At 45.0% G+C, this 26,466-nt stretch overlaps 1 protein-coding gene across 2 annotated transcripts in view; it reads left to right on the top strand.

The window, feature by feature from the left end:
- The window catches only part of LOC309567307 (phosphatidylinositol 5-phosphate 4-kinase type-2 beta), a 176,666-nt gene that overhangs the window by 126,367 nt on the left and 23,833 nt on the right, over window positions 1-26,466 (top strand). For both annotated transcript variants that reach the window (XM_082272717.1, XM_082272716.1), the window contains one exon: window positions 18,330-18,582. In XM_082272717.1, the coding sequence (XP_082128843.1) occupies window positions 18,330-18,582 (253 nt within the window). The remainder of the gene's footprint in view (window positions 1-18,329; window positions 18,583-26,466) is intronic.

Here is a 26,466-nt window from a genome sequence, read left to right as displayed (position 1 = left end):
TAGAAACGTTCCGACGCTGGTGAAATTGTATCTGGAATAGATTTGAGAACCTAAATCTTGAGCTTTTCTGTGGCACTCAAAGTGATTGGGCACCCTGTTTAGTGTTGCCTTCCTCTACAAATCTGCAATGCTCTTTTACGTTCTAATAGTATGGCCCACATACAACATACCACATGGGCAGGAGAGACCATAAACTACATAGAGGAACAATTGTCAAAAGCACTGAAGTGAAAACTTCTGCCATTATGGTTAAATGATTTCTGGCTGTGCTGAACATGTGCACGTCAGGTATAGAGGTTTTTCGCACCGCAACATTCTAATTAAAGGGATAAAAGTCAACTGAATATTTCCTGTGGATGGTTTGATAGGTTTAATTTTCCTTTTTATAATTGGAGCCTTCCTATGAGCAAATTGGGGAATCACAGAAGTTGTTGTTTTTAGGTGAGGGTCCTGCTGTAAGATGGACCAGTGTTTTTTGAAAACCTACTCCATTCTCCGATGTTTGGTATGATATTGTGTAATGAATCTGGTACCTGTATCTTCCCTGGCTCGCGGTTTTGTTGCAGGGATAGCCTCAGTATTATAGATAAGTTGAGCCTGGTCAAAAAGATCTGGGGGTATACTTGTCCACAAATTTTTGTTTTAGAGACACACTGTGTGTGTTCTTCCAATCTCCTACAGTTGTGCCACAGATGGCACAACTGACTCTTGGGGAAATTTGTCACCCATCTTGGGTGGGGGCAGCTAGAAAAATGCAAGGATGAATTCCCAGCTGTGGGCTTAGTCATCTAATTTATCATTAGCAAAAAAACGACATTAAGATCCAAATCCTAAAAACAGAAGTGGTATATATAACTGAAGTAAAAGAGAGTCTAAATCTTAGAATTACAATAGGTGACACATTTCTTAAGTGGTTGTATGTATATCTCTGTTAAGCCCAGTGGTCGAAATATTATTGGGAGTGGGAACCTTGGTAGGTTCAGAAAGCTTATGAGTGGCCTCCTGTTCATTTGGGGCCATTCTTTACTTTTTTTTTTTTTTAAGGTGTGTTCTATTTTTGTTTCTATCAATATAAAACCTAAATACCTATTGGTGTGTGTACAATTTCTCTTTTCGTTCATTGATGGACACAGCTCCTGATCTTCTTAACAATTGGGTTATACTGCCCCCTACAGTAGTAGGACACTAGGCAGAAAAAAGTCTCTCTACGCCTATGGGCAGTCCCAGGGGGTATACTCCCTCTCTCTTCTGTAGGAACTCAGTTTTTTTTTCTGCCTAGTCAGGAGTAAGGACCTAGTTCTTTGCTGGGATCTCTAGTCCTGGCAATTTTTTCTTTTTAGATAGATTTTTTTTTTTTTCTCCTGGAATTTTTTCCTGTGAGATACACAATCAACTGCTGGACTGGACGATGGGCTGGATAATCTAGATCCAGTGGTCACCCCAGTCTGGCCAGTGCATGCAGATCTTCGCTCCGCACTAGGTCGGCCGCAACATAGCCCCACAGGATGGGGGCTGGCCTGCGAGGTAAACGCTTGCGAGGTCTCAGCCTGAGTCGCAGTGTTCCTCCTGGCCAACAGCCCCCTATTTGGGTGGAGAGGAGGTTCTGTCTGGAGCGTTGCCCACCTGATTCATGGTATGGTGAGTAGCTGTCCCCCTGGAGTGTTTTGGGGTGGATGTAGGCCCCTCGATGGGACAGTTAGACCCCCCAGATGGGGGCTCCTGCCAGGGCCCCCTGTCCTGCCTGGGCCTGTCCTTGAGGCCTAGGGATCCCCCTCCTGGGAGCTGCCATTTTGTTGTAGCCTTGTGCTGCAATGCACTGTGGCAATGTTTGTGTAGTCCAGCAGCATTTTTACGGTGGTTTGCCATAGAAAACAGTAGTGGCCACGTCTGTGGAGCCTTCCAGGAAGGCAGTGGGAGCCCCTCCTCATCCCCTGGTGCTGACTCCTGGATCCTTTCATTTCCTGATCACAGCTCGTGCAGTTCAGATTCTCCTGGTGGGTGCGGTGCATCTAGTGGGGTCCTTTACCTCTTTGCGAAGGATCGATTGGTGCTCTGTGACTTGCAAGCGGGTGGTGCTGCCAGAGCGGTGGGGGTTTTCCCCTAGCTATGTTTTTAAAATTTTTTGTGGGGTCCCCCTGGTGACTCATTGAATCTTTGAAACACATCTCCCCACCTGATACCCTCTCTGGGGCTGCTGGGCCCTCCTTGTCCCAACCATCCATTGATGCATTGACGACGGTCCTGGAGTCCTTTGTGTCCTGGGTGAAGATGGCTTTTGGGCGATGGGCTGGCAAAAAGCACCCCCTGGCTTCCCCTGCCCCATCTTTTATCAAATCCTGAATTTTATTAGGCCGGCGCAGACGTGGGTCACCCTGCTGGGTCTGCGACCACGTGTCCTGAATCCTCAGATAGTGAGGAGGATTCCTCCGCTTCTGCAACCACGCATGAAAAGGCGCTGGTGGACGCACTGATTGTATCTGTGCGTGAGACCTTAAAGATGGAGAACACAGCTGTGATGGAGGCGCAGGTTCCCTTTGACACTCACAAGCCATCCACTTTACTAGGCGTTACCCCTAATAGGAGTCCCTTCTTAAGAAATGGACTCGCCACCGGTGGTGGACCCTCTGGTTTCCAGCTTGAACAAGACAGCCATAATTCCGGTTGAAGATTCCTGGCCTTTAAGGATCCAGCTGACAGGAAGATGATGGCTGTGGCCCGCACTTTGTATACTCTGGCTGGTTCAGCAATGGGGCCGGTATTCACCGTTGCCCTAGTGTTGCAAACTCTGACTGAGTCGGCTAAGCTCCAATGTTACTTGGAGGGGGAACAGCTCCCTCCTGCCTTTGCCGAGCTGGCAGACCAGTGGCTGCAGCTTATCTGTGATGCCTCTTTGGATGCCGCTCCCCTGATGGCCCACCTTTCTGTTTTGGCAGTGGTCCTTCAACGTGTCTTTTGGCTCAAGTGCTGGCCTGCAAGTCAGACTTTAAAAAAGGCCTTGGCTGATCTTCCTTTTCATAGAGATCGCCTGTTTGGAGCTACCCTGGCTGACACAATTAAAAATTTCAAAAGGGGGGTAGAGTACTTTTCTTCCACAGGCTACTTAGGGTCGACTGACAAGGGCTCGAAGACTTTCACGGCCTCTTCTGGAGGATCCAACAAACCCGGTCTGGCAAGCCAAGATCAGGTTTCTCCAGGCCTGTGGATAAGGCTCCTGCACGAACGTGCGCCCTCACCCGTACAGGGGTGGGGGGGGATGTATTCACTGGTTTCCAGACCTGTGGACTTCCCGAGTGCAAGACAAGTGGGTCCACTAAGTCATTTGGTTCGAAACAAGAGTTTCGCTTTTGTGCCCCGGCAACTTTTTTTCGTTCTAACTTGCGCCTGTCTCCTGACCGCTTACAGAGCCTGTTTGGGGTGGTACAGGCCATGTTCCATCAAGGGGTCATTGTCCCGGTTTCCGACTTCGGAACATTTTCAGGGTTTTTACTCAAACCTGTTCACTGGAAGGAAGGCAAAGTGCCCCCCCCCCCCCGGGGATGGTAGACCCCCCTGTGTCCTTCCTCCCCCTTGTGCTTCCCCCCTCCTCCTTGCGGGGTTCCCCCTTAAATTTGGTGCCCTCATCTGTCCCCTGTCCCTCCTCCTGGCCCCTTTTTGGGGGAATGGGTAAAATTGGGTAGGGGGGCTAAATAGTGCTGGGATGGAGGAGCGGTGGGTGATGCCGCTGTCGGCCCCTTTTCGGGGTGTCCGTACCTGGGTAATGCGGGGGGGGGGTCCTCTCCTGGGGTCTATGAACTTTTTCCCTGGGGTCCAGTTGGGTCCAGGGTCCCATGCAGCTCCGTGTGGTGCCGCCATTTTTCTGCGGTTCGGCGGCCATGTTTTTATTTTCCCCATAGACTTGCATTGGTGGCCATTTTCCTGTAGTCTAAGACAGTGCTGAGGCTGTGGGGGCCTCTAGTGTCAAGTCAGCATTTCCTCTTTCCAGCTCGGATGGTGAGTCTGAGGGTACACTATCCTTCCTCTGCTGTATACAGTGCCGCGGGTGCGCTGATTCTTGTTGTGCCACAGGGGCCTCCTGTTTTTTTTTTTTTCTTTGCCGAGTAGCGCAGTTCCGCCTAACCCCTTGTGGTCATGGAGCCTATGGAGCGTGTTTCACCACCCGATCCACTCCTGGAAGCTGCTTACCCTCTGGGTCTCAGTCTGCTCTGGCAGCCATGACGGTAGCCCTGCAGTCACTAGTAGCCAAAGTAGATATGGCCCTGCAAATGAGACCTGGCAAGAAGCGCCCCCGCCTCTACCTGTATCTTCTGCTTCCTCAGATTCTGAGGTGGATTTGACTGCCGCAGACGAGAATCAGCCCACTGGGTCTGCGTCCACGCATGTTGAGTGCTCTAATAGTGAGGATGAGTCGTCCTCCTCTCCAGCCGTGCATGAAAAAGCGCTGATGGAGGCCCTGATTGTATCAGTGCGGGAAACTTTAAAGTTGGAGGGCTGCTGCTGAGTCGTCAACGCTGGGGCTATTTGGCACCTGCAAATCTTCCAAGGTGATTAAGGTTTTTCCCTTTCCTGCCTATTTTGACGAGATTGTCACTAGTCAGTGGGGTTCCTCGAAATGAATGGTTGGAATACCAAAGCGTTTTACTAGAAGATATCCCTTTGAGGAGTCTCTTCTGAAGAAACTGATCGGTGGACTCTCAGGTTTCCAGGCTGAATAAGACCACACTTTTGCCAGTTTAAGATTTCCCATCTTTTAAGGACCCCGTGGACAAAAGAGCCGAGGCTCTGGTCTGGTACCTCTTCACTGTGGCTGGTTCAATTTTAAGACCGGTGTTTGCTATCACCTTAGTATTCCAGACCTTAACGGAATGGGCTTAGGGTTTGCGCCAGGATCTTGAGGGGAGTCAACAGCCTTCTGAGCTGGCTGACCTGGCGGATCAGTTCCAAGTGTTACAGTATATTTGTAATGCATCCCTGGATGCATTACATTACTTTACTTTACATTACTTGACCGGAAGGGTTTCTGTGACAGCAGCGATCCTTCACTGCATAATCTGTTTGAAGTACTGTTCAGCTGACCAGGCTTCTAAAAAGGAACTGATTGATCTCCCCTTTGTAGGTGACCGTTCGTTCGGTGTCACTATGGAAGAGATCATTAGGGGCTTACGGGAGGCAAGAGTACATTGCTTCCACAGGCTGCTAAGGGCATGGAGCCTCGCCGTATGCAGGGTCCCTTCTTTTCAGCTCACAAGCGGCCCTTTCATCTGGCTGGTTCACAGGAAAAGGGCTCGAGATCCACCCGTAACTTTGCGGGAGACTCCAAGAAGCCCTGGAATGGTAAGTCCAAATCGGGCGCTTCTGGTTCCGCAGACAAGTATTTCCTAGCCTGAATGGGCGTCCTCACCCACGTTTGGGGTGGGGGGGGGGGTACTTTACCTATTTCCAGATCGTGGACCTTGCTCATTCGGGACAAATGGGTTCACAAACTGATTCAGTTCAGGTACAAGATCGAGTTTTTGTCCTTGCCTCCGGCAAGGTTCTTTCCTTCTAACTTACCTCTGTCTCCAGAGCGGCTACAGGGTCTTTACGGGGCAGGGCAGGACCTGTTAGCACAAGTTATTGTGCCGATTCCAGAGTCAGAACATTTCCAGGGTTTTTATTTAAACCTGTTCACAGTTCCCAGGAAGGAAGGCAAGGTTCATCCGATCTTGGATCTCAAGGCTCTGAACCGTTATGTGTGGGTTCAGAAATTTCGGATGGAATTCATCCGCACAGTAGTAGCTTTCCTTCATCAAGGAGATCTGATCTGATGGCTTCTATCGATCTCAAGGAAGCTTACCTTCATATTTCAATACAGGTCGGGCCTCAGTGTTTTCTTAATTTTGCCGTGGGCGAGGAGCACTTTCAATTCGTGGCGTTACCCCTTTGGTGTCGCTTAGCGCCTTGAGTGTTCACAAAGGATTTGGCCCTGGTGTTGGCCTTGTTACGGCAGAAGGGGATCGCAGTACTGGATTACCTGGACGATCTGCTTCTGAGTGCAGAGTCTTCCTTAGCTCTAGAAGCCGACTTGGACCTTACGGTGCAAACTCTGCAGGAGTTCGCATGGGCACTGAATTTTCCAAAATCGGCACGGTCTCCGTCCGCAAAACTGGACTACTTAGGTCTGACGCTGGACTCACATCAGCACGGGTGTTTCTTCCTCAAACAAAACTGCTGAAGCTACAGAAGGCTGTTCAGCTCCTGTAGTCCAACCATCAATCATCGCTCAGGACTTGCATGCAAGTGCTGGGTCTGATGGTCACCACAGTGGAGGCAGTTCCACACCAGACCTTTGCAAACGGAGATTTTGATCAAAAAGAACAAGGACTCGCTGTCAATGGACAATCTGATTCTGTTGAGTCTGGGTTCAAGGGAGTCTCTCCTATGGTGGCTTCACTCTCCGGCCCTTCGTCTGGGAAAATCTTTTCTTCCCCTGTATTGGACTGTAATCGCCATGGAGGCCAGTCTGTCCGGAAGGGGAGGTGTCTTAGAAGTGTGTTCGGCCCAAGGTGTCTGGACTCTGGAGGAGTCAAGGTTGCCGATCAACATCCTGGAAATTCGGGCGATCAGACTTTGTCTCAGTAGACAGATTGTCTGCAGAGGCGCCCTGTGCGGATACAATTGGACAATGCTATGGCTGTGGCATATATTAATCATCAAGGGGGCACAAAGAGTGCCCTGGTGGCCCGGGAAGTGGTCGGCATCTTGAGGTGGTTCAGAGTGATATGTTTCGGCTCTCTCTGCTGTGCACATTCCGGGGGGGTAGAGAATTGGCAAGCAAACTACCTGTCAGCCAACGTTGGGTCCGGGAGAAAGGTCTCTTCACCCGGAGGGATTTCATCAACTGAGTCTTCGGTGGGGGACCCCCAATGTGGACCTGCTGGCTTCCCGTCTCAACAGGAAGGTACAGAGGTTCATGTGAAGGTCTCGGGATCCTCTGGCCGACGCTGCAGATGCCCTGGTGGCCCCTTGGGGTCAGTATCGTCTGATTTATGCCTTTCCTCCAATACAACTTCTGTTGAGACTGCTACGCAGAATCTAGGTAGAAGGGATTCCAGTCATTCTGGTGGCACCAGACTGGCCTCACCAGTCTTAGTACGCTGGCCTGGTAAGGCTGGTAGCAGATGTCCCTTGGAAACTTCCTCTCAGGGACCAATCTTCCATCCTGCTTTACAGTCGGTGGCTTTAACGGCTTGGCTATTGAAAGCCAGGTGCTGAAAGACAGATGGCTGTTGGAGTCGGCGATTCCTACGCTGTTGAAGGCTAGAAAATCTACTTCCAGGAAGCTTTATCATAGAGTTTGGAAGGCGTATGTTACTTAGTGTGAGTCTCGGGGGGTTTCTCCCCGCTCCTTTTCTATGTGTCGCCTGTTGGAGTTTCTACTATTGGGTGTAGATCAATGTTTAGCACTGGGCACCATCAAGGGCCAGGTTTCCGCCTTGGCTATTTTTTTCCCAAAGGTCGTTGGCGGAGAAGTCCTTGGTTCACACTTTTGTGCAGATAGTTTGCCATCTGGCTCCTCCGGTGCGATCCCTGGTACCTCAGTGGGATCTCAATTTGGTTCGGTCGGTGCTTCAAAGGCCTCCCTTTGAAAATATTCAGGAAATTTCTCTGTCACAGAAGGTGGCTTTCTTAGTGGCTATTACTTCCGCATGTCGCGTGTCGGAGATTCATAGAGATGAAGTGGTGTTACGACCCTGTCAGACCTTCCTTCCTAAGGTTGTCTCGGGGTATCATTTGAACTAAGACGTGCTACCGCCCCTATGTCCTAAGTCTAAACATCCTAAGGAAACATTCCCTAGATGTGGTCAGGGCGATTCGGGTTTACCTGGCGCCGGTGACTGAACCATTTAGGAAATCTGATTCTTTGTTATTACGGATGGACCTCGTAAGGGGCAGGCCGCATCTACTGTGACCATTTCGAAGTGGATCAGGCAGGTGGTGGTGCATGCCTACTCCATTAAGAGTCAGGTTCCTCCTTGTGCAAGGCGGCTATGTGGCTGTCTGTACACACATTCACAAAGTTTTAGAACGTGGATGTGCAAAGTTTTGCAGGCTGCGGTTGTGGAGGCTTCCGCTTCTTGAGGGTGAACATTTTTTTTGGTGGTGAGCTCCAATTGTTCATAGTTGAGCTCCCGTTACCTGGTTGGCTATGTTTAGCCTTGTTGGGATTTCTGCGTTTGCTGTGTTTTTCCCACCTCTCATGTTGACACTGCTTTGGCATGTTCCAAAGCAGTCTGAAGAATTGAAGCGGTTTGTCAGTGAACGAAAGCCAAAACTGGATTTTTGTCTTACCGTTGAATCCTTTTCTCTGAGTTTCACTGACAGACACAGCACCCGCCCCTCTTTTGGAGTTGTTATTTGTTCTTCTGACACTGCTTGTTACAAACTGGAAGTCCAACAGCAGGAAGTGATAGTATACCCTCTGGGACTGCCCCAGGGGCGTAACCAAAAAGGTTTCTGCCTAGTCCTACTCCTAAAGAGTGACAGTATAATACCCAATGGTCTGGAGAATTGTAGCTGTGTCTGTCAGTGAACCTCAGAGAAGAGGATTTTACGGTAAGACAAAAAACCTGTTTTTATTTTTTAGTATTCCATATAAGAATCAATGATTTATCCCCCTAGAGGTGTGTATATATATATATATATATATATGTGTGTGTGTGTGTGTGTATATATGTATATATATATATATATATAATATATTTTAATAAAGAATCTTGAACTGGTTATAAATTATCAGCATATAATTTAATGTATCCATTTCTGTAATTAACATCAATTTTGAGTCTCTTACTAATTTGTTAGGTTAGATAATCAATGCATTTAGATGCAAACCCAATGTGTTATGTTTATATTGAATGTAAGGTTTGTTTTAGGACTTCCATAGATGTGGTGTAGTCTCCTTTTTTACATATCAGATTATCAAGTAGTACTCTGGGCCCGACCCTCCATCTGTTACCATATATTAGACTGACACGTCTGTCAGTCCAGGTAGGAGGAAAAAGCCCAAGTTTCGAAATGCACTACCGCCCACTCGCACGCCATTCGTCGTGACGACATGTACAGGCCGGAGCCAACTTGCGTTCCACCGCTGCGATTGGCCGCTGCCTGCTTCTGTCTGTTTACACAGCCACTGCTCGATGCTGCCACATTACCGTTTCTGAGAGATCCTGTGACTGACTGCTATTATGATGTGTGGCTGTATTATTCATCTATTCGTGAATTGCCACTTGTCTTAACTTAATAAACTGTTGCTTTTAACCACTTAAGCCCCGGAAGATTTTACCCCCTTCCTGACCAGGGGGTATTTTGCGATTCGGCACTGCGTGACTTTAACGGACAATTGCGCGGTCGTGCGACGCTGTACCTAAACGAATTTGACGTCCTTTTTTCCCCACAAACAGAGCTTTCTTTTGGTGGTATTTGATCACCTGTGCGATTTTTTGATCATGCGTTATAAACAAAAAAATAGCGTCAATTTTGCAAAAATAACAATATTTTTCACATTTTTTTATATGAAATTCCCCAAAAAAAACGTAAAAATCTATTTTTTTAACATTTTCGGCCAATTTGTTTTATGCTACCTATGTTTGGTAAAAAAAATTGCAAGAAGCGTATTTTGATTGGTTTGCGCAAAAGTTATCGCATTTACTAACAAAGGTAAAGATTTTTGTTGTTTTTAACGCGTAATGGCGGCGATCTGCGATTTTTTTTTTTTTTTTTTTTTTTTTTTTTGGCGGTACTGCGACATTGCGGCGGACAGAGTCTGGTGCCCCTCTTCTCTTAGTACTTCCTTGGCCTTCCGTCATCAAGTGTCTGTCTGTGTCTCAAATCTGCAAGGCATTTACCTAGTCATCTGTGCACACCATTACTAAATTTTACAAGGCGGATGTCCTGGCCTGTTAGGAAGCATGGTTTGGCTGCAAAGCGATGATTTAAAACATTTTAACGGTTCCCTGTTTAGAGGCACAGAGGAGGTCTTGTGCTAGAATTATTTCTATCACTCTTATCGATCGCGACGATAGCTCACGTGTGTTTTGAACACCTTTTACATATGCGGGCACGACTTGCATATGCGTTCGCTTTTGCGCACGAGCATAGGGAGACGGGGAGCTTTAAATTTTTTTTTATTTTTTTATTTTTTCCTTGATTACATTTTTTTTTTTTTTTACACTATCCATTTAAATAGTTTTTTATTTTTTTTATCACTTTTGTAAAATATCCCATTTGACAGTAATAAGCATGTGGTGAGGTAGCCTATGTGGTTTGAAGAAAAAACAAAAACCGTAGTCCATTCCAATGGAGCCTAGGAGACAGGGAAAGGCACTTGCACATTGTACTGTTAATCAACAGAAGGTCCCACAGTAAAGTGGATAGCACAGTGTAACTTGGCACACGTCAATAAACTGTATATAGTTGCATAAGATTCCATACCAGGAGCAAACCAAGTATGGTTGTGAGATATTGGTACATAGGCATCCCCAAATGCCTCAGCAGGAGGATGGAAAAAAAAAATAGGAGGGTTATTTAATTAGAGTTAAGAGTTAATTGGCGAAATGCAATCCAAAAAAGGAAAATGGAAAAGAAAACGCCTGTTCTTTAGTTCTCACCAACCTCCGCATTCAGCCCTAGGGAAGCCTACTGCACCTACATGCAGCTGAAATAAACATCTATGGAAACAGTATATTCAAGACCCTGACAGAATGATCTGTAGAATTTGTGGCATTTGGATTGGGGGTCACCGATGGCAGCAAAATAAGATAAGTGGTGGGTCAAACATTAGCCAAGATGATGAACGTGTGGCCAGCATATTATCACCCATAACTTTATCACCAAGATTCATCATATGCTGCAGGCCTGCCTAGCGCCTAACTCGGCACACTTAAAAAATGAATATAACCACCAACATATAGGAGTCATTAAATGAATGAGCACTCCAACTCAATCACCTTCACATTAGTATAGGCCTTTATGTAGGCTGGGGTTATCCATGTAGCATGCAGGACTTTTGAAAATGCACTGCACCCGCAGCACACTGGTGTGGAAAGTTCCATAGGATTTAAAGGGATACATTTTTCTTCGTTTTTTTGTTTTTTTTTAACCCCAAAAATGGACCATTGTTAAAAGACTCTCACTCTGGTCTTAAAACTGCATTCCAAGAATTTTACAAAAGTATCCACTATTTTTATGCTCAACATTGTATATGCAATGCTTACTGGGTGCAATTGCACTGTGAAACCTTGTCTTCAGTGTTTGGAAGGCTAAATGTGCTGTTACTGTTCAAAACCCTTATAAAATATAGTGTAAAAAAGTGTAGAGAAGGGAGTACATTGAAGTGGTGGGAAAGGGGAAATAAAAAAGGGGCAAATTAGTAAATAGGAGTATAGAGGCTCCAAGTCTTGGTACCAAGTTTATTCTGTACCATTTGAATCTGTGCCTTTTGAATCTATTTTCTGTTTACAGGACAGTTTTTAATTCTAGTGATAAAGTTATTTTATGATTTCTCTGTCCTCTTTTTTGGGTATAAGAATTCTGAAGTGTTCCATTGCTCCCCCACTCTTTTCAAAACAATAATTAAAGCTTTGGCTGGAGTTGGGCTTGCATGCAGTTTATGTATGCATTAAAAAAAAATTCAAACCATGGATAAAGCCAGAAAATCACAAAACCAGTCTTCTCTTGTATGCACAGATTGCAAATGCAGCTATCCTAGAAGATGTCATGCCCAAGGTAATGCATGTAACTTGTAGGATAAAAAGAAAAAAGTGAGTGCATTTTTATCATTTGTTTTTTTGTTTTTAATTTATCAAATAAAGTATTTTATTGCACAAGATTGTTGCACTTCCCTCACTTCTTCCTCCCCCCCCCCCCCTTTCTAATAAAATTATCTCAAACGTTTGAATGTCAAGGATCTACGTATATTAGAGTTCCTTACCCGGGGTTCTGTCAAATATAATGGGACATTGTATCATGCAGTCATGCACTTAACACCGATGCTGATTTAGTCTTACTGAGCCCTGGCACCAACCTATTCTCTTGCTACTGATAGCCAACACTGACCTAATCTTGCCAATTAGTGTCAGCAGTAGTTTCCCACAGATTGCCAGTGTAAGCACTGCTTTACCACTTCCCATGAAGCACTACTATCCTAGGTGTACTTCATATGACGTCTGGGTGTGCGCCCTAGGCACGGGTCTTGGCCGGGAATGTGGAGGTGGCCCGGACCTCTTAGGGCCCTCAGACACAACAGAGCACTGCTCAGCACTGCCATAATTATGGGAAACACTATTAGTGGCAGCAGCGGGAAGAGTGGCTCATTAGCCACTGACATGGCAGAAGGAGCAAGCGGCCAACAGTGCAGTCCAGCTGGGAATCCCCAGCAGTCTGTCATCCTCACTGCTGCTGCCAGCCTCCCCCAGGGTATTGCTGGAGCAGGCCTGACTGGGGGAGGTGGCAGCTGACTCAGGGACGTTGGGGCTCTGGAGTCAGTGGTTTCCCGGCACCAGAGAACCCAGCTCCCACTGGCTGGAGGAGAGGCTGAGCCAGGGAGAGGAGAATCTGCGACACGAGCGGTTCAAGGAGATGCAGGCCAGTGGCCTGGAAGAGTGCGAGGAGGTAATCTCCTGTCGGCATGTCCGGCCCGGGCACTTGCTGCAGACAGCGGCCGGCCTGTTTAGATGACACCAACTTCACTCAACTCCCATTACAGCAAGTCTGCTGTATGGAAACATGGAGGCTATTGTTACTGCTTCTGTCATTCAGGGTGATCTGCAGGAGCCAGACTATCTTCACTCTTGAGTGTTCAGGGCACAGAAAGCCTAGCAACTAGCATTTTCAAAAGGAGCTCAGCAATGGCAGCGTCCATACATGGAGGACTACATGCATGCCTTACAATTTTATAAGCAGATTGCAGGTGAAGAGTTTAGCATCATGGCACTGGGGTAGATGGTGCAGTGAGTGTGCGGCTGGAGTACCACAGCAACATCTCTACTGAATTCAGATGTTGCAGGTGTGCGGTGCTATATCTACCCCTTTGTCATGGCATTGAACTCAGCACTGTAGAAACTGGAGAGAATGTATTCATGGTATTTGATTTAGAGAGCGTGCACTCTTATAATGGCAGAGGTGAGTACCCTGTGTCGTGCATTAGTAAAGATACACACCAGGGCTACATCGGAGAAGGGGTTATTCTTTGAAAATAAAGCTCTGTTTAAAAGAAAATTACTCCTATGTTTTTAGCTAGCTCCTAGATTCAAAGCAAATTGTTCAAGCCCTGAAATATACGGTGATTTGGGTTATTTTTACCAAAGAAATGTAGCAGAATACATTTTGGCCTAAATTTATAAAGATTATTTGCAAAATTTTATGACCAATGGAAAAAAATACACGTTTTTTCACAATTTTTCTGTATTTTGTTTGTATTGCAAAAAGTAAAAAAAGTATTGAATAAATACCACCAAAAGAAATCTTAATCGGTCTCAAAAAAGTTAAATTTGGGTACAGTGTTGCATGCCTGAGAATTTCACACTCAGTGTGACAGCGTTGAAAGCTGAAAATTGGCCTGCACAGGAAGGGGGTGAAAGTGTCCAGGTAATTAAATTATTCACCTTGTTCTCATCTTCAGAATTTTCTTTTTCATGCCCTGCACTAATAAGCAGCGATCTGTGGGCAAACTTAAAGCGGAGTTCCGGCCGCAAAATCGTTACATTAGATTTTGTGGCATCCGCTTCCTTATTGTCACCTGAAAAAGAATTGAATATTCCCGAATTTTTATTTTTATTTTTTTACTTCCCTTGTTTCAGAAGAAAATATACTCCCCTTTCCTTCCACTTCCTCCCTCTGTGGCCGTGGCCCGCGCCGTCACTTCCTGTCCTGCAATGCGTCCTTGGAGCTCTTACTCATCACTCCCAGGAGGCAATGGGCAGGGACGTAGGCGGCCGGCCGCTCCTCTCATCGTGTTATTTGCAAACAGGAAATAACGCGATGATAGGCGTCCCTATGGAAACCCTTACTATGCACATCGCATAGTACTGGGCATGCGCGAGATTTTGCACTGCATTCATCGGCCCCCTCCATCTAGAACCAGGAAGCAGGGCATACATTTGCATACTGCGGCTTCGGGTGACCAGGACAAAGATGGTGGCGCTCAGCAAACTTTAAGTTTAAGATTTTATGATTGCCAATCAATTATTAAACTGTCTAAAACCGGATTGGCAAATGTATGAAGGGCGGGAAGTATTTATTAAAAAAAAAAACGATTCTGTGGCCGGAACTCCGCTTTAATTACGATATGAGAAAAATGCAAGGGGGTTGATTTACTAAAACTGTAAAGTGCAAAATCTGGTGCAGCTGTGCATGGTAACCAATCCACTTCTAACTTCAACTTGTTCAATTAAGCTTTGACAAAAAAAAAAAACCTGGAAGCTGAGCTCCAGTTTTAGTAAATCAACCCCACAGTGTCAATAAAAGTTGTTTAGTGTATTTACAATAACTAGATAACATCTGCCATACATATTTAAATAAAAAACTGGCCTGTTCCAATGGCTTATTTCATTGCCGTATCTGGGAATTCGACTCACTCCGACCTATGAGGGAACTGCATCACACTAACTTCCCGCCTTTGTCTAGGAAGCTGACTGAAATGTCGTCTTGGGCCCATTTCCCACTGTCCTGATTTAGCGGGATTGATGTGATTCCGCATGTCTTATCTTCTCATCTTAAATAGTTACATAGTCTGGTTGAAAAAAGGCACAAGTTCATCTAGTTCAGCCAATAAAAAGGGGGGGGGGGATGTATAACAATCTTATATTCACAATCCCATATCCACAGTTGATGCAGAGGAAGGTAAAAAAAAACCCCAGCAAATCCAGTTTGCTCCAGCATGGAAAAAAAATTCCTAATTGATCCCACAAGAGGTGATCCGATGTTCCTTGAATCAACTTTACGGAGGCTATCCAACATTTTCACAGCTCTTACTGTGACGAAACCTTTCCATATATGTAGATTAAATCACCTTTTCTCCAGATGTGGCTGCCATGCCTCCTATTCTCCAAACCACCGGTCTTGGCATATCCCTTCAGTAGTTCTATCTATAGCAAGCAGTGATGTAGTTCCATCCCTGCTTACGGTAGTGGGTGGACCAGACTCTCGGCCTGTACCACCCATGGAAGTGGTGTCCTAAAAATTACAGCTCTGAAACGCTCTGGGTCTGTCCATCCTCCACTATCCCAGTAGCCCCTGCTCAGTGGTGGATCAGGGTCGCAACAGGCCTTAGTGTTCCGCTACTGTGGGGGGGCCCTAAGCAGTTTTGCCAGTAAAAAAAAATACCCAAATGCTCTCCTCCTCCCGCATCAGCCACTTCTGCTATTCTCATTCAGCGCTACATCTCTCTAATCAACCCGGTGCTTTCACCAATCTCCCCTTCAGCGCTATCTGGCTTCAATCAACCCGTTAATTTTCACCACTCCCCTCCAGCGCTATCTGGCTTCATCCAACCCGATCCTGGGAGCTGATACTGCCTGCCGTCCATGCTGCTGTGTGAGACAGGCAGAACAGCAAGTGTGCTGTGCCCACGTTGGATACTAATAGATTGGTGGTGAGCCTTAGAAGGGATGTGGTGAGAGCTGTAGCTGGTCAGGGGCTGAGTGCAAAGCTGACAGCTGTGTATTGAGGATAATTCTAGTCGTAGGGGTGACAACTGTGGAGGAGGGGTGCCACCTGAGGGCTGTGGATAGGGGGGGGATGGTGTACAAAATAATCATTGCAGCCTCAGTGCCCATCAGCACACAACAGTGAAGAAGAAAAATGTTATAACCGAATCTGAGAGTTTTTTTTTTTTTTTTTCATTATGTTTGGTCTTTTATTTTGTGTAGCAAAAAAAAAAAAAACATTGGTGATTAAATACCACCAAAAGAAAGCTTCATCTGTCTCCAAAAAAAAAAAAAATTCATAAGGGTACAGTGCTGAACAACTGTACAATTGTCATTCAAAGTGCGACAGCACTAGAAGCTGACCATTGCCCTGGGCTGGAAAGGGCAAGTGTTGAAGTGGGGTTTGTCGGTGTATAGTACAGCAAAATCTGACCAGTGTGCTTATGTACTTGTGTATTTATTTGACTAACATGGAGTTCATTTTCTGTGTCATGTTACCTTAACGGTTCATGATTTCTTTTTTTTCTGGAGAACGGACCCTTTACTTTTTTTTACTGTACCCTCAGATCAGGCAACCTAGAATCTGGCCCTGTCCTGTCAACACTTCCCCCCCCCCCCCAACTAGAGTAGGGGTTAATCATAATGGTTATTGCACTTTGAATTTTTTTTTTTTTTTTCAAGATTCTTACACGGAGTTTATTCCATTTTAGTTACTATTGTAATGTAAATTATTGCACTTGAAGTTCATTTGTATTGTAAATATCTGTAGGAGGAGTTTCCACCATCCCTGCTAAGTTTTTCATTTTTTGTCTTATTTTAAGTTTAATGTGTATATGTGACATGACTGGTATCACTGATATTGTGTTAATATGAGAATACCTTACATCAGAGGGTTCCACCATTATTGTTGTCGAATCAATTAATAAGGCAGCGCTGCCTTTTTTTTTTTTTTTGTACGTTTTCACATGTAGATGTTTACTTGTGCCACATGCCGATGTGAAGCAGCATGTCCCGTCTTTTTTTGTGTGTTGCGACTAGGGATGTGTTTAAATACAGTAATCCCCCGCTACATCGCGGTTCAGTTTTTGCGGTCCCGGTAATTCGCGGTTTTTTTTGTAATGTTATTTTACTATATAAATCATTAAAAATGAAAGATTTTTGTGTTTTTCATAGCTCTTGCTCTGTCTCTAAGTATCTTTTATGTGTTTAAATGAGTTTCTATTGTTTTAAAAGTGTGTTTAAAGACCTTAAAATGCGTACAGTGACACGTACAGTGACAGTAAAAAAATCATGCCTACAATGCATTTTAATAGGGTTTTTCTATTTCGCGGAATTTCACTTTTCGCGGCTGGGTCCGGAACGTAACCCCCGCAATGGAGGGGGGTTTACTGTACACCATACAAGCACTGAATGCTGTTAGAAAGATCCCAAAGCTGCAGGAGGAGGAATATTTATAATACAGCAGAATACAGTGGGTATAATTATGGTAATGTGTCTACAGTTGGGTAATGATTAAAAGCAATGTAAACGATCCCCTTGTAAAATAACCCATTCAGTTTAAAGTAGAAACGATAGGCAAAACATTTTTGTTTGTTTAGATATAAAAAAAAACATAAATACTTTTTTTTTTTTTTTTTTTTTTTTTTTTTTATTTATTTATTTTTTTTTTTTTATAAATGATCACATTCTCTCTGTTCTCAGCTGTATAAGAGCTGGGGGAAGTGGGGGGTGGAGGAAGAAGAAGCAGGACAATTATTTCCAGTGAATGGCTGTGCAGTGGGAGCATGTCAGGACAAGTCTGATCATTGGAGGAGAGTACACTGAGTTTCCAGCATAGCTAGAGAACTGTCCATGGTGTGTTCCCCTGCTGAGTGTGGTCAGTTTTTAGTAGGAAAGCAAGGGGAGTAGCAGGAACACCATGGATTTCACATAAAGGAAGCAATAAAAAGAGAACAGGATACTTTCTTATTCAAGTACATGGTAAAATGGGCACATATCAGGAATATGAAATGTTGGGGGTAACAAACACTTTAAAGCATGTAAGGGCAGTTAGTTTTTCTCCTGTTGAGGTTGGAGGGGAAGAGATTGCATGTGAAGAAATCAGCCACAGCCCATGACAGAAAACCTAGAGGAGGGAGAATTAAATATATAATGTAGACTACATAGAATAAACTAAACATTTTGCACATGCATGCTTTACATTTAAGATTCGTCACCGAACTGTCCTGCTGTGTGGTGCTGAGCAGTGTGGCGTGAAAATGAGGGGCATAATTAATATTGAAATGGGCGAGTACACATTCAAAATGAACAGGCCTACTGTACCATTATAATTCCCAGTGGATGATGGGAACTGTAGTTTCTTTTTACTGTAGAGCAAGATGAGAGGATATGATGTAATCCCTACTGTTACACCTCCTCCGTGGCAGAGCAGATGCTGTTATTTTTTAAGTTGCAATGTTGACATCCTGAAAATTCAGTTAGACTTTTCTCGTTGATTGCAAGGAATTTCACAAATGTTTTAACTATTTGGAGTTTTGTGTGTGGGGGTGTACTAATGGGTGATTTTTTTTTTTTTTTTTTTGCCTATCCCAGAGTTTTTAGTGCAAAACAACCTATAATCAGTTTTCTCTTTCTTTTTAAATTCAGTTCCTCTCTGTGTTGAAGATAATGGATTACAGCCTCTTAGTTGGTGTGCATGATGTGGATCGGGCAGAGCAGGAGGAAATGGAAGTAGAGGAAAGGGCTGAGGAGGAAGAATGTGAAGATGGCACTGGAATCCCCATATGCTCATACGGCACTCCTCCAGACAGCCCAGGAAACCCCCTTAACTTTCCTCGGTTCTTTGGGCCAGGGGAGTTTGACCCATCTGTGGATGTTTACGCAATGAAGAGCCATGACAGTGAGTACAGTAAAGCGTATCTAAACCCAAGAGCAAAAATGTAATACATTATAGCATGCCAGTCTTTAGATGAGATGGTTGCAGTTTTTTTTTATTTTACATTTTTCACCTTTCACCTGGTGATTCTGCCAGCAAAAGGAACATGAAAAAATGGACCTACAATTCTGCCACTCATTGTCTGGAGTCTCCAGTAAACACAGTTTAGGAACAACTCAAAGGAAAAATATATACGGTTCTACGGGTCCAGGGCCTTGGTCAATCCCTATGGAACCCAGACCCTAAAGACCCCTTCAGGTCTGTGTCCACCGTGAGTGTCCAACGTGAGAAGTCAAGCCTGGACTCTGTCGGGCACCAATATGGACAGGAAACACAGGATCACCCTTTATCTCTGACCGTTACTGTAAAAACCAACGTTATATGTGTATGTTACATCGTACCATTGGTCTCAGGAGCTTCCTACTGTCCTTTTCACTAAGAGGACTTTGCTACTGGACAGTCTGCGCCCAGGTACTGCATACTCCTTCTAGACATGCTCACCCTATATTCTGCACGCTACTTTGTGAGTATTCCACAGGGGAATACCCTCACCCATAGCTATGGTGGAAACTAGGCAAAAGGGAGCCACAGTGAAAAATCCTTGCACTGCCAAAGGCCCACACAACATTCTACCTTATAATGACATTGCTTCGTTTTAAATAGAGCAGGACCTGATTTTACTGCATCAACAATGGTTTCTACATTCGACTGGTTACCAATTAGGTAGGTAACAAGTGGCCTACCTAATGAAGGCAGACTTTTCTGCATCTATATCACAATTTCTCTGACAATTTACAACTTTAATACTGCCATGTCTGTCCAGGGCTACAAAACAGCAAACTCATGTTTGCAGCTACTCCATCATCGGATGCCGATATACCTATCTTATCAGTGGTTGACATGGAAAGAAACTAGGAGGACCCTGAGGCAGTAGAGGAGGCTGTAGACTTCTCACCTCTTAACTCCTCTACACATAAAGCTGCAGCTTCATGTAACATATCTATATGTAAATATGCTCACTTCTGCTATGCTCAAAATCCTCTGAATTGTTGCACTTAATTCTCCTTCGTATCTACCCTTTGGGTACAAGGGGACATGAGAAATTTAAAAACACATTCTCTCTTCACTATCAAACAGAATGTACAATCTATGATCCTTAGGCCACTTTAGAAAGGATTTTCATTCCTCTGAAAATCATTTCTAGACTCTATCAAGTGGAAAAATTTGCTAAGAAGTGGTCTGTTCTAGTAGTTGATTATTCCATCTCAGTCTTAAACATCTCACCATACCAATGGAAAATGTTCAGAGGTTCTGCAGATAAGAAGTTTGAAACACTCTGAAAGCCTCCAGGTTTGCCATGACATTAGTTTAGCTGGCCCAAGCTATTTCCTTCACTAAAAGATGAGCCTGCCACATACAGTACACAGTGCTGTGTTCCAGCAACGGGACGGGGACTTCCCTTCTTGCTGCTGGAACAAAATTGAGCTGGGCTGATCATTGCTCAGCCATTCACAGGAAGCCCTGTATTTCATCAATAAATACAAGACTTCCTCTGGTTAGTTGACGTGGAGCAGATGATGTCATGATCTCTACCTCAGCCAAACAAAGAAATGCTTGTATTCATTCATAAAAATACTAAGCTTCCTGTGAATGGCTTGAATTTGATCTAGTAACGATATAGAGAAGTCTCCAGAAAAAATAGTGTTGTACACTATTTGTAGCTAATGCTACATACAGTTCAAACAGCGCTCCCAGCAGGCACATCTGTTGGTGAATCAAAAACGTTGGTCAAGCTTGCCTACACACAGGGTCCCCCATTTCTGGCATATCATTAAGAAGATGTTGGGATGTGGTCCACAGAGATCACTGGACAGTGAGTCTATGGATACTTTGCCTGTGTCCTGTTCTGTATGATTAAGATAAGAGGAAATTTGAATTGCCTCTAAATTCCATATCTTGCAATACTGTAAAGGACATAAGGGAAATGTGTCTCCTTCCTTGTTCCCTGCATCTAAGTATGCACCCCAAAGAAATCTCCTCTGTTGTCTGGATGTAGTCGGAGCCTATCTGAAAGTCGCAGCCTCAATCTAAAAAAAAAAAAACTTAAAAAGGACACCCTACATCCAAGTACACTATTGCCAGATGGGGAAGACAGCTCATTGTCAGAGCTTATACTCTTAAGCAGTGGTTCTTAACCTTGTTGGAGGTACTGAACCCCACCAGCTTCATATTTGCATTCACCGAACCCTTCTTAATTGGAAAAATAAAATATGATTTTATGAGTCTAGTCTCGGGAGGGGCACTGCCAGAAAATAAGGTGTTGTTTACAGAACTGAATTAAACGTATCATACAAAGTAAAATGTACAGAGGTCAGTAGTATGTAGGGCAGTGTACAGAGGTCAGTAGGCTGTAGGGCAGCGTACAGAGGTCAGTAGGCTGTAGGGCAGCGTACAAAGGTCAGTAGGCTGTAGGGCAGTGTGCAGTAGTGAGTAGTTTGTAGGGCAGTGTGCAGTGGTCAGTAGTTTGTAGGGTAGTGTAGCGAGGTCAGTAGCATGTAGGGCAGTGTATAGGGGTCAGTAGTTTTTAGGGCGGTGTAGAAAGGTCAGTAGGATGTAGGGCAGTGTATACGGGTCAGTTGATTGTAGGGAAGGATAGAGTGGTCAGTAGGCTGTAGGACGGTGTACAGAGAATAGGGCAGAGGACAGAAGTTGACAGGACAGAGGATATGACAGTGTACAGGGAGGGCACACACTGCGGGGGGGGGGTCAGGAGGGCACACATCGGGGGGTTATGAGGGCACACACCAGGGGGTTGGAAGGGCATACACTGGGGGGAGGGTCAGGAGGACACACACTGTGGGGGAGGGTAGTGAGGGCACACACCAGTGGAGAGTCAGGAGGCCACACACTGGGTGTCAGGAGGGCACACATCAGTGGTTGAGAGGGCACACACTGGGGGAGCCAGGAGGGCACACACTGGGAGGAGGGGGGGTTGGGAAGGCATACCATGGGGTATCAGGAGGGCACACACTGGGGGGGGGGGGTGGGAGGGCATACCATGGGGTGTCAGGGGGGCACACACTGGGGTGGGGGGTTGGGAGGGCACACACTGGGGGAGGTGTTGGGAGGGCATACCATGGGGTATCAGGAGGGCAAACACTGGGGGGGTTGGGAGGACATACCATGGGGTGTCAAGAGGGAACACACTGGGGGGAGGTGTTGGGAGGGCATACCATGGGGTGTCAGGGGGGCACACACTGGGGGGGGTTGGGAGGGCATACCATGGGGTGTCAGGAGGACACACACTGGGGGGGAGGTGTTGGGAGGGCATACCATGGGGTATCAGGAGGGCACACACCAGGGGGCATTCACAATGCTTATTGAGCTAAATGAAAAGGACATGCATTTCCATTTGTCAGCTAACAGCACCTCTATGCTAAGCTGCAGTAACTCAGCAGACTTAGCATAGAGGTGCTTGCAAACTAATCCACCATGTACAGCTAGCTGAGCCTACCTACAGGAACATTCACTCGGCTCCCTCTGCTCAGCTGCTCACACTTCCCTCTTCCAGGCGGGCCCGATCTCCGTGGTCAGGTACATCCCTATCCCGCCCACATCCCGCCCAAGCAGCCTGCAGGAGATAGGCTGGAAACCTGCTGGGGGAGGTACAGGGGGCGAAGCATCAAGTATCTATGTGTAATGGCTGTGAGTTGTCCCGACCGCAGCTCTGATTTCCCGGGGGAGGGTTGGCCTCACAATCAGTAATATTTTCTCGGGGGGAGAAATTGCCCTGTTGCCCCCCCCACCGAACCCCTGAGACTGACTCACCGAACCCCTGGGGTTCGATCGAACCCAGGTTAAGAACCACTGCTCTTAAGGAAATAATACCTACTGCACCCTTACCCTCACGCAACCAGATAGGTGGGCCTTTCCTGGGCTTTCAGACATCAAGCATCTTTTGTGCAATTTTGTAAAGCTGCCACCTGGTCTTCAGTTCATACATTCTCCAAATTCTACCAGGTGGATATCTGGACCCTGCAGATGCAGGTTTGGGCCGCAAGGCTTTTTCAGTGGCTGACCAGAACTGGACAGAATACTCCAGATGAGGTCGGACCAGAGTTTTATAAGGTGGAAGGATTATAGTCTTATCTCTGGAAAACATCCCTTTCTTTAGCATGCATAAAGAAAGGGATGTATTCCAGAGATAAGACTATAATCCTTCCACTTTATAAAACTCTGGTCCGACCTCATCTGGAGTATTCTGTCCATTTCTGGTCGCCAGTCCTCAGAAGAGATGTGTTGGAGCTGGAGAGAGTACAGAGAAGGGCTACTAAACTAATTAGGGGATTGGAGGACCTTGATTATGAAGAGCGTCTGCAATCGCTTGATTTATTCTCCCTGGAGAAGAGACGCCTGAGGGGGGACATGATAGCAATTTTTAAATACCTCAATGGGGATCTCAGCTTAGAAAAAAAGCTGTTTAGTCGAAGGGATTGCATGAGGACTCGGGGACACACAATGCGATTAGAGGAGAAGCGTTTTAACCTCAAGCAACGTGGGGGGTTCTTTACTGTTAGGGCTACAAGACTGTGGAATTCTCTACCACAAGAAGTGGTTTCTGCGGGTAGTATGGTAGCTTTCAAAAGACTATTAAACGTACATCTCAAGGATCAGAACATTCAGGGGTATGTGAGATGATTACAGCCACACACACCTACACAGGTTGAACTGGGTGGACTATTGTCTTTATTCAACCTCACCTACTATGTAACTCTTGAGTTGGGTCTTTGACCATTCTGCTTTTTTTTTTTTTTTTTTTTTGAGCCGTTGGTGTTGCCCACCTTTCTGATTGCTTAGGGACATCCCATGATCTGTAAATATCCATCCTGTACTGTACAATTTAATAATGTAACAATTACAAAAAGGAATTTGTAATTACCCATTAAGTCCATATATTGGTGTACAATACAGGACACAGATCACCATCTCCTCTGTCTTTGTGTTACTCTGCATTGCTTGCTATGGTCTCACAAGGTGGAGTAGGGTTTTAGGGGTATGTTGGAGGGGGATATCAAATATCTTTGCCAGAGTCCAATCACCAGATGTTAGTAGCCTATAGCCCAATGTCTATGAATATCCAGCCTTTGTCCTATTAATAATTTTGATTTGTTTGGCTTATATTGGTTGTTAAAGCACACACAACCAAATGAATATCCGCTTCCTGGGCATTAGTAGCTTCAGTGCCACTAGAGTAGATTTGCCAGGGAGCCACCTGACCAACCTCCCTGACTTTTGCCAGAGACTGCCAGCTGGATATGGCAGCATATACTGGCCAAGATTTTGAGCAAGGTTTTTTTTTTTGTGTTCCTGCTGTCCTCTGTTTTATTTCTTGTGCTGTGTTGTCATGGAGCATAGGGTAAAATATAATTTACGCTGGCCGGTAACAATGCTTCCACATGCAGTTGTAATAACCATACAAGCTAATCACTTACCTTCTTTTGTGTTCCTTTTCTTACCTAAAAATTTTCCTTTTTTTTTAACTAAGGTAGTTTAGGAGGAGTTACAAATTTATGCTGTTCTGTTTCCTGTCCCTTTTAGGTGGGTGGATCCCCTATGTCCTGCTGTGGTGTCATGGAAACTTTGTGGAAACATTGTTATCGGTTAGTGTAGCTTCTATTTTCTCTGCTTCAGTTTCACCCCCACCTTGTGACTAGACAGTGAAATGAGCAGCAGAAACTGTTGAAGTTATCTGTCTCTCTGTTCTCTCTTCCTATCAGCATGACCCCTAGCACTGCAGGGCACTTGACTTTTTTTCTGCTTTTTCCTTTCTCCCAATGAGCTCTGCTGTACAATCTGTACAATTGACTGCAAGAGGCTGATACAAAGTTTAATTTAGTTACTTGCACAGCATTTAAAGAATACATTTAATAGTGTGTTAATGTATACAGAGCTGCAATAATGGGTACCTTTTTATATTGTTTTGTTATGCATGTCCTCTGGCTACAAAGCAACCAAACTGCCCACCTTTGAATCTGTCTCAGAAGCCTCTCGAGTCTTCTGGGGGGCCATAGCCTAATTATCTTTTTTTAAGTCATCTTCCAGTACGGCTTACCAGAGAGAGAGAGAGGCTCCTCCCACCTAGCAGAGAAAGCACATGATCCACCCCTTGGATCAGCCGCAACAAAAGAGAACCGAGGGCAGTCCTTCAAGCCTTGATTTTTTTTTTTCGGGTGTACCATAAGAAATGTGCAGGTATTCTCCAACAACTTAATAACAGTTTCTTACATCAACAAACAAGGAGGTACAAGATCTATAGGCTTAATAGAGATCATAGACGACCTGCTGACTTGGGCAAAAGAAAACCTAGCCTCTCTTTGGGAAAGGGAGCCTGAACAACCTGGCAGACTGTCTGAGCAGGAGGAAGATTGTGCAAACAGAATGGAGTCTGACTCAGTCCATTTTCAACCAGATTACGGTAAAATGGGGAAGACCTCTAATAGATGTATTCGCAGCAAGGGAAAACGGAAAGGTAGAAACATTTCTCCCTGCAGAAGGACCCCCCCCCCAGCATGGGATTGGATGCCCTATCCCAGTCTTGGGAAGAAGGCCTGGTATATGCTTTTTCCTCCATTTGTGCTTATCCCAAAAATAGTCAGGAAAAATCAAATACTTTACTGCTACAGTAGTTCTCATTGCCCCCTACTGGCCCAAGGGAGTGTGGCTTTCCGGGTTGCTCAACGTGAGTTTGCCAAACCTTTAGAGGCTTCCCAACTCTCCAAACCTCATACACCAAGGAGTAGTGATTTACCCTTTGGTTGCCCAACTTTCTCTAAGGGCCTGGCTTCTGAAGGGGAACTACTTAACCCTCCTCTTATGTTAGAATTCCGTTACTATCCATGATGTTAGGGTCAGTTTTGACCCGTGTTTTAAATCAGCCATAAAATACCCTCTGAATAATTATTTATCATCAAATTTGTTTCTTACCTCTTGGTTACCTTGTTAGGCTTCTTTATCCTTGAAAAGATTGGTTTTAATATTTTCGGTGTGACCCCCTAGACCTTTCTTTTGATAGCATACCTCTCATTGTCAAATTTAAAAAATGGTAAAATAAAGTCATCAACTCTGAAATGAATTTGTCCTATGTTTCTTCACTTTATTTAGAGAAGCAGACAAGCAGGAAAAGAGATAGGCCCCTCCCTAACTACAGCTCACAGGGTTGAGAGGGGATTGGCTGTCACTGTTACTAAGCAGAGAGAGTGTTTATGATTTCAGTTTTGGAACTTATTAGTGTCCTAAAATCCTATATTATAACTGGGTCAGAATTGACCCTAACACCATGAACGTCTTAATTTTCACCACAGTATTTTATAATTTAGTGAAAAGGATTATTTTTCTATTACATTGTTTAAATAGAGGTTCCTGACAAAGTAAAAAAATCTTGATGCAATAAACAAATTTATGTGATACTTATAGACATTCAAAACCTGAAAACGGGTCAGTTTTGACCCTAACACAAGAGGAGGGTTAAGCGAAAATGATTGTGCCAGAAAGTAATTGAATTTAAACCATCCTTGGAAGCAGGAAGGCTTCTACTAATATTGCCTACAACAAAGTATGAAAACGCTTCTGTGGTTGGCGCAAAAAGATTGGTAGGATATCTGGTCCTATAATCTCGGCAGTGTTAGACTTCCTACAGAATGGGGCAGATCTGCATCTAGCCCTCAACAACCTAAAAGTATATGTGGCTGCTCTTTCTTATTTTCTAGATGTAGGCCTAAATGAAGACCCCCTTATTAAGAGGTTTATAATGGCTATAGGTCGCAAAAGGAAACCCACGCATTCTATATT

Source organism: Pelophylax lessonae (genome assembly GCF_965119305.1).
Source record: "Pelophylax lessonae genome assembly, chromosome: 11".
NCBI lineage: Eukaryota > Metazoa > Chordata > Amphibia > Anura > Ranidae > Pelophylax > Pelophylax lessonae.
The sequence above is the reverse complement of the archived record's forward strand: the minus strand, read 5'-3'. Positions and strand labels throughout refer to the sequence as shown.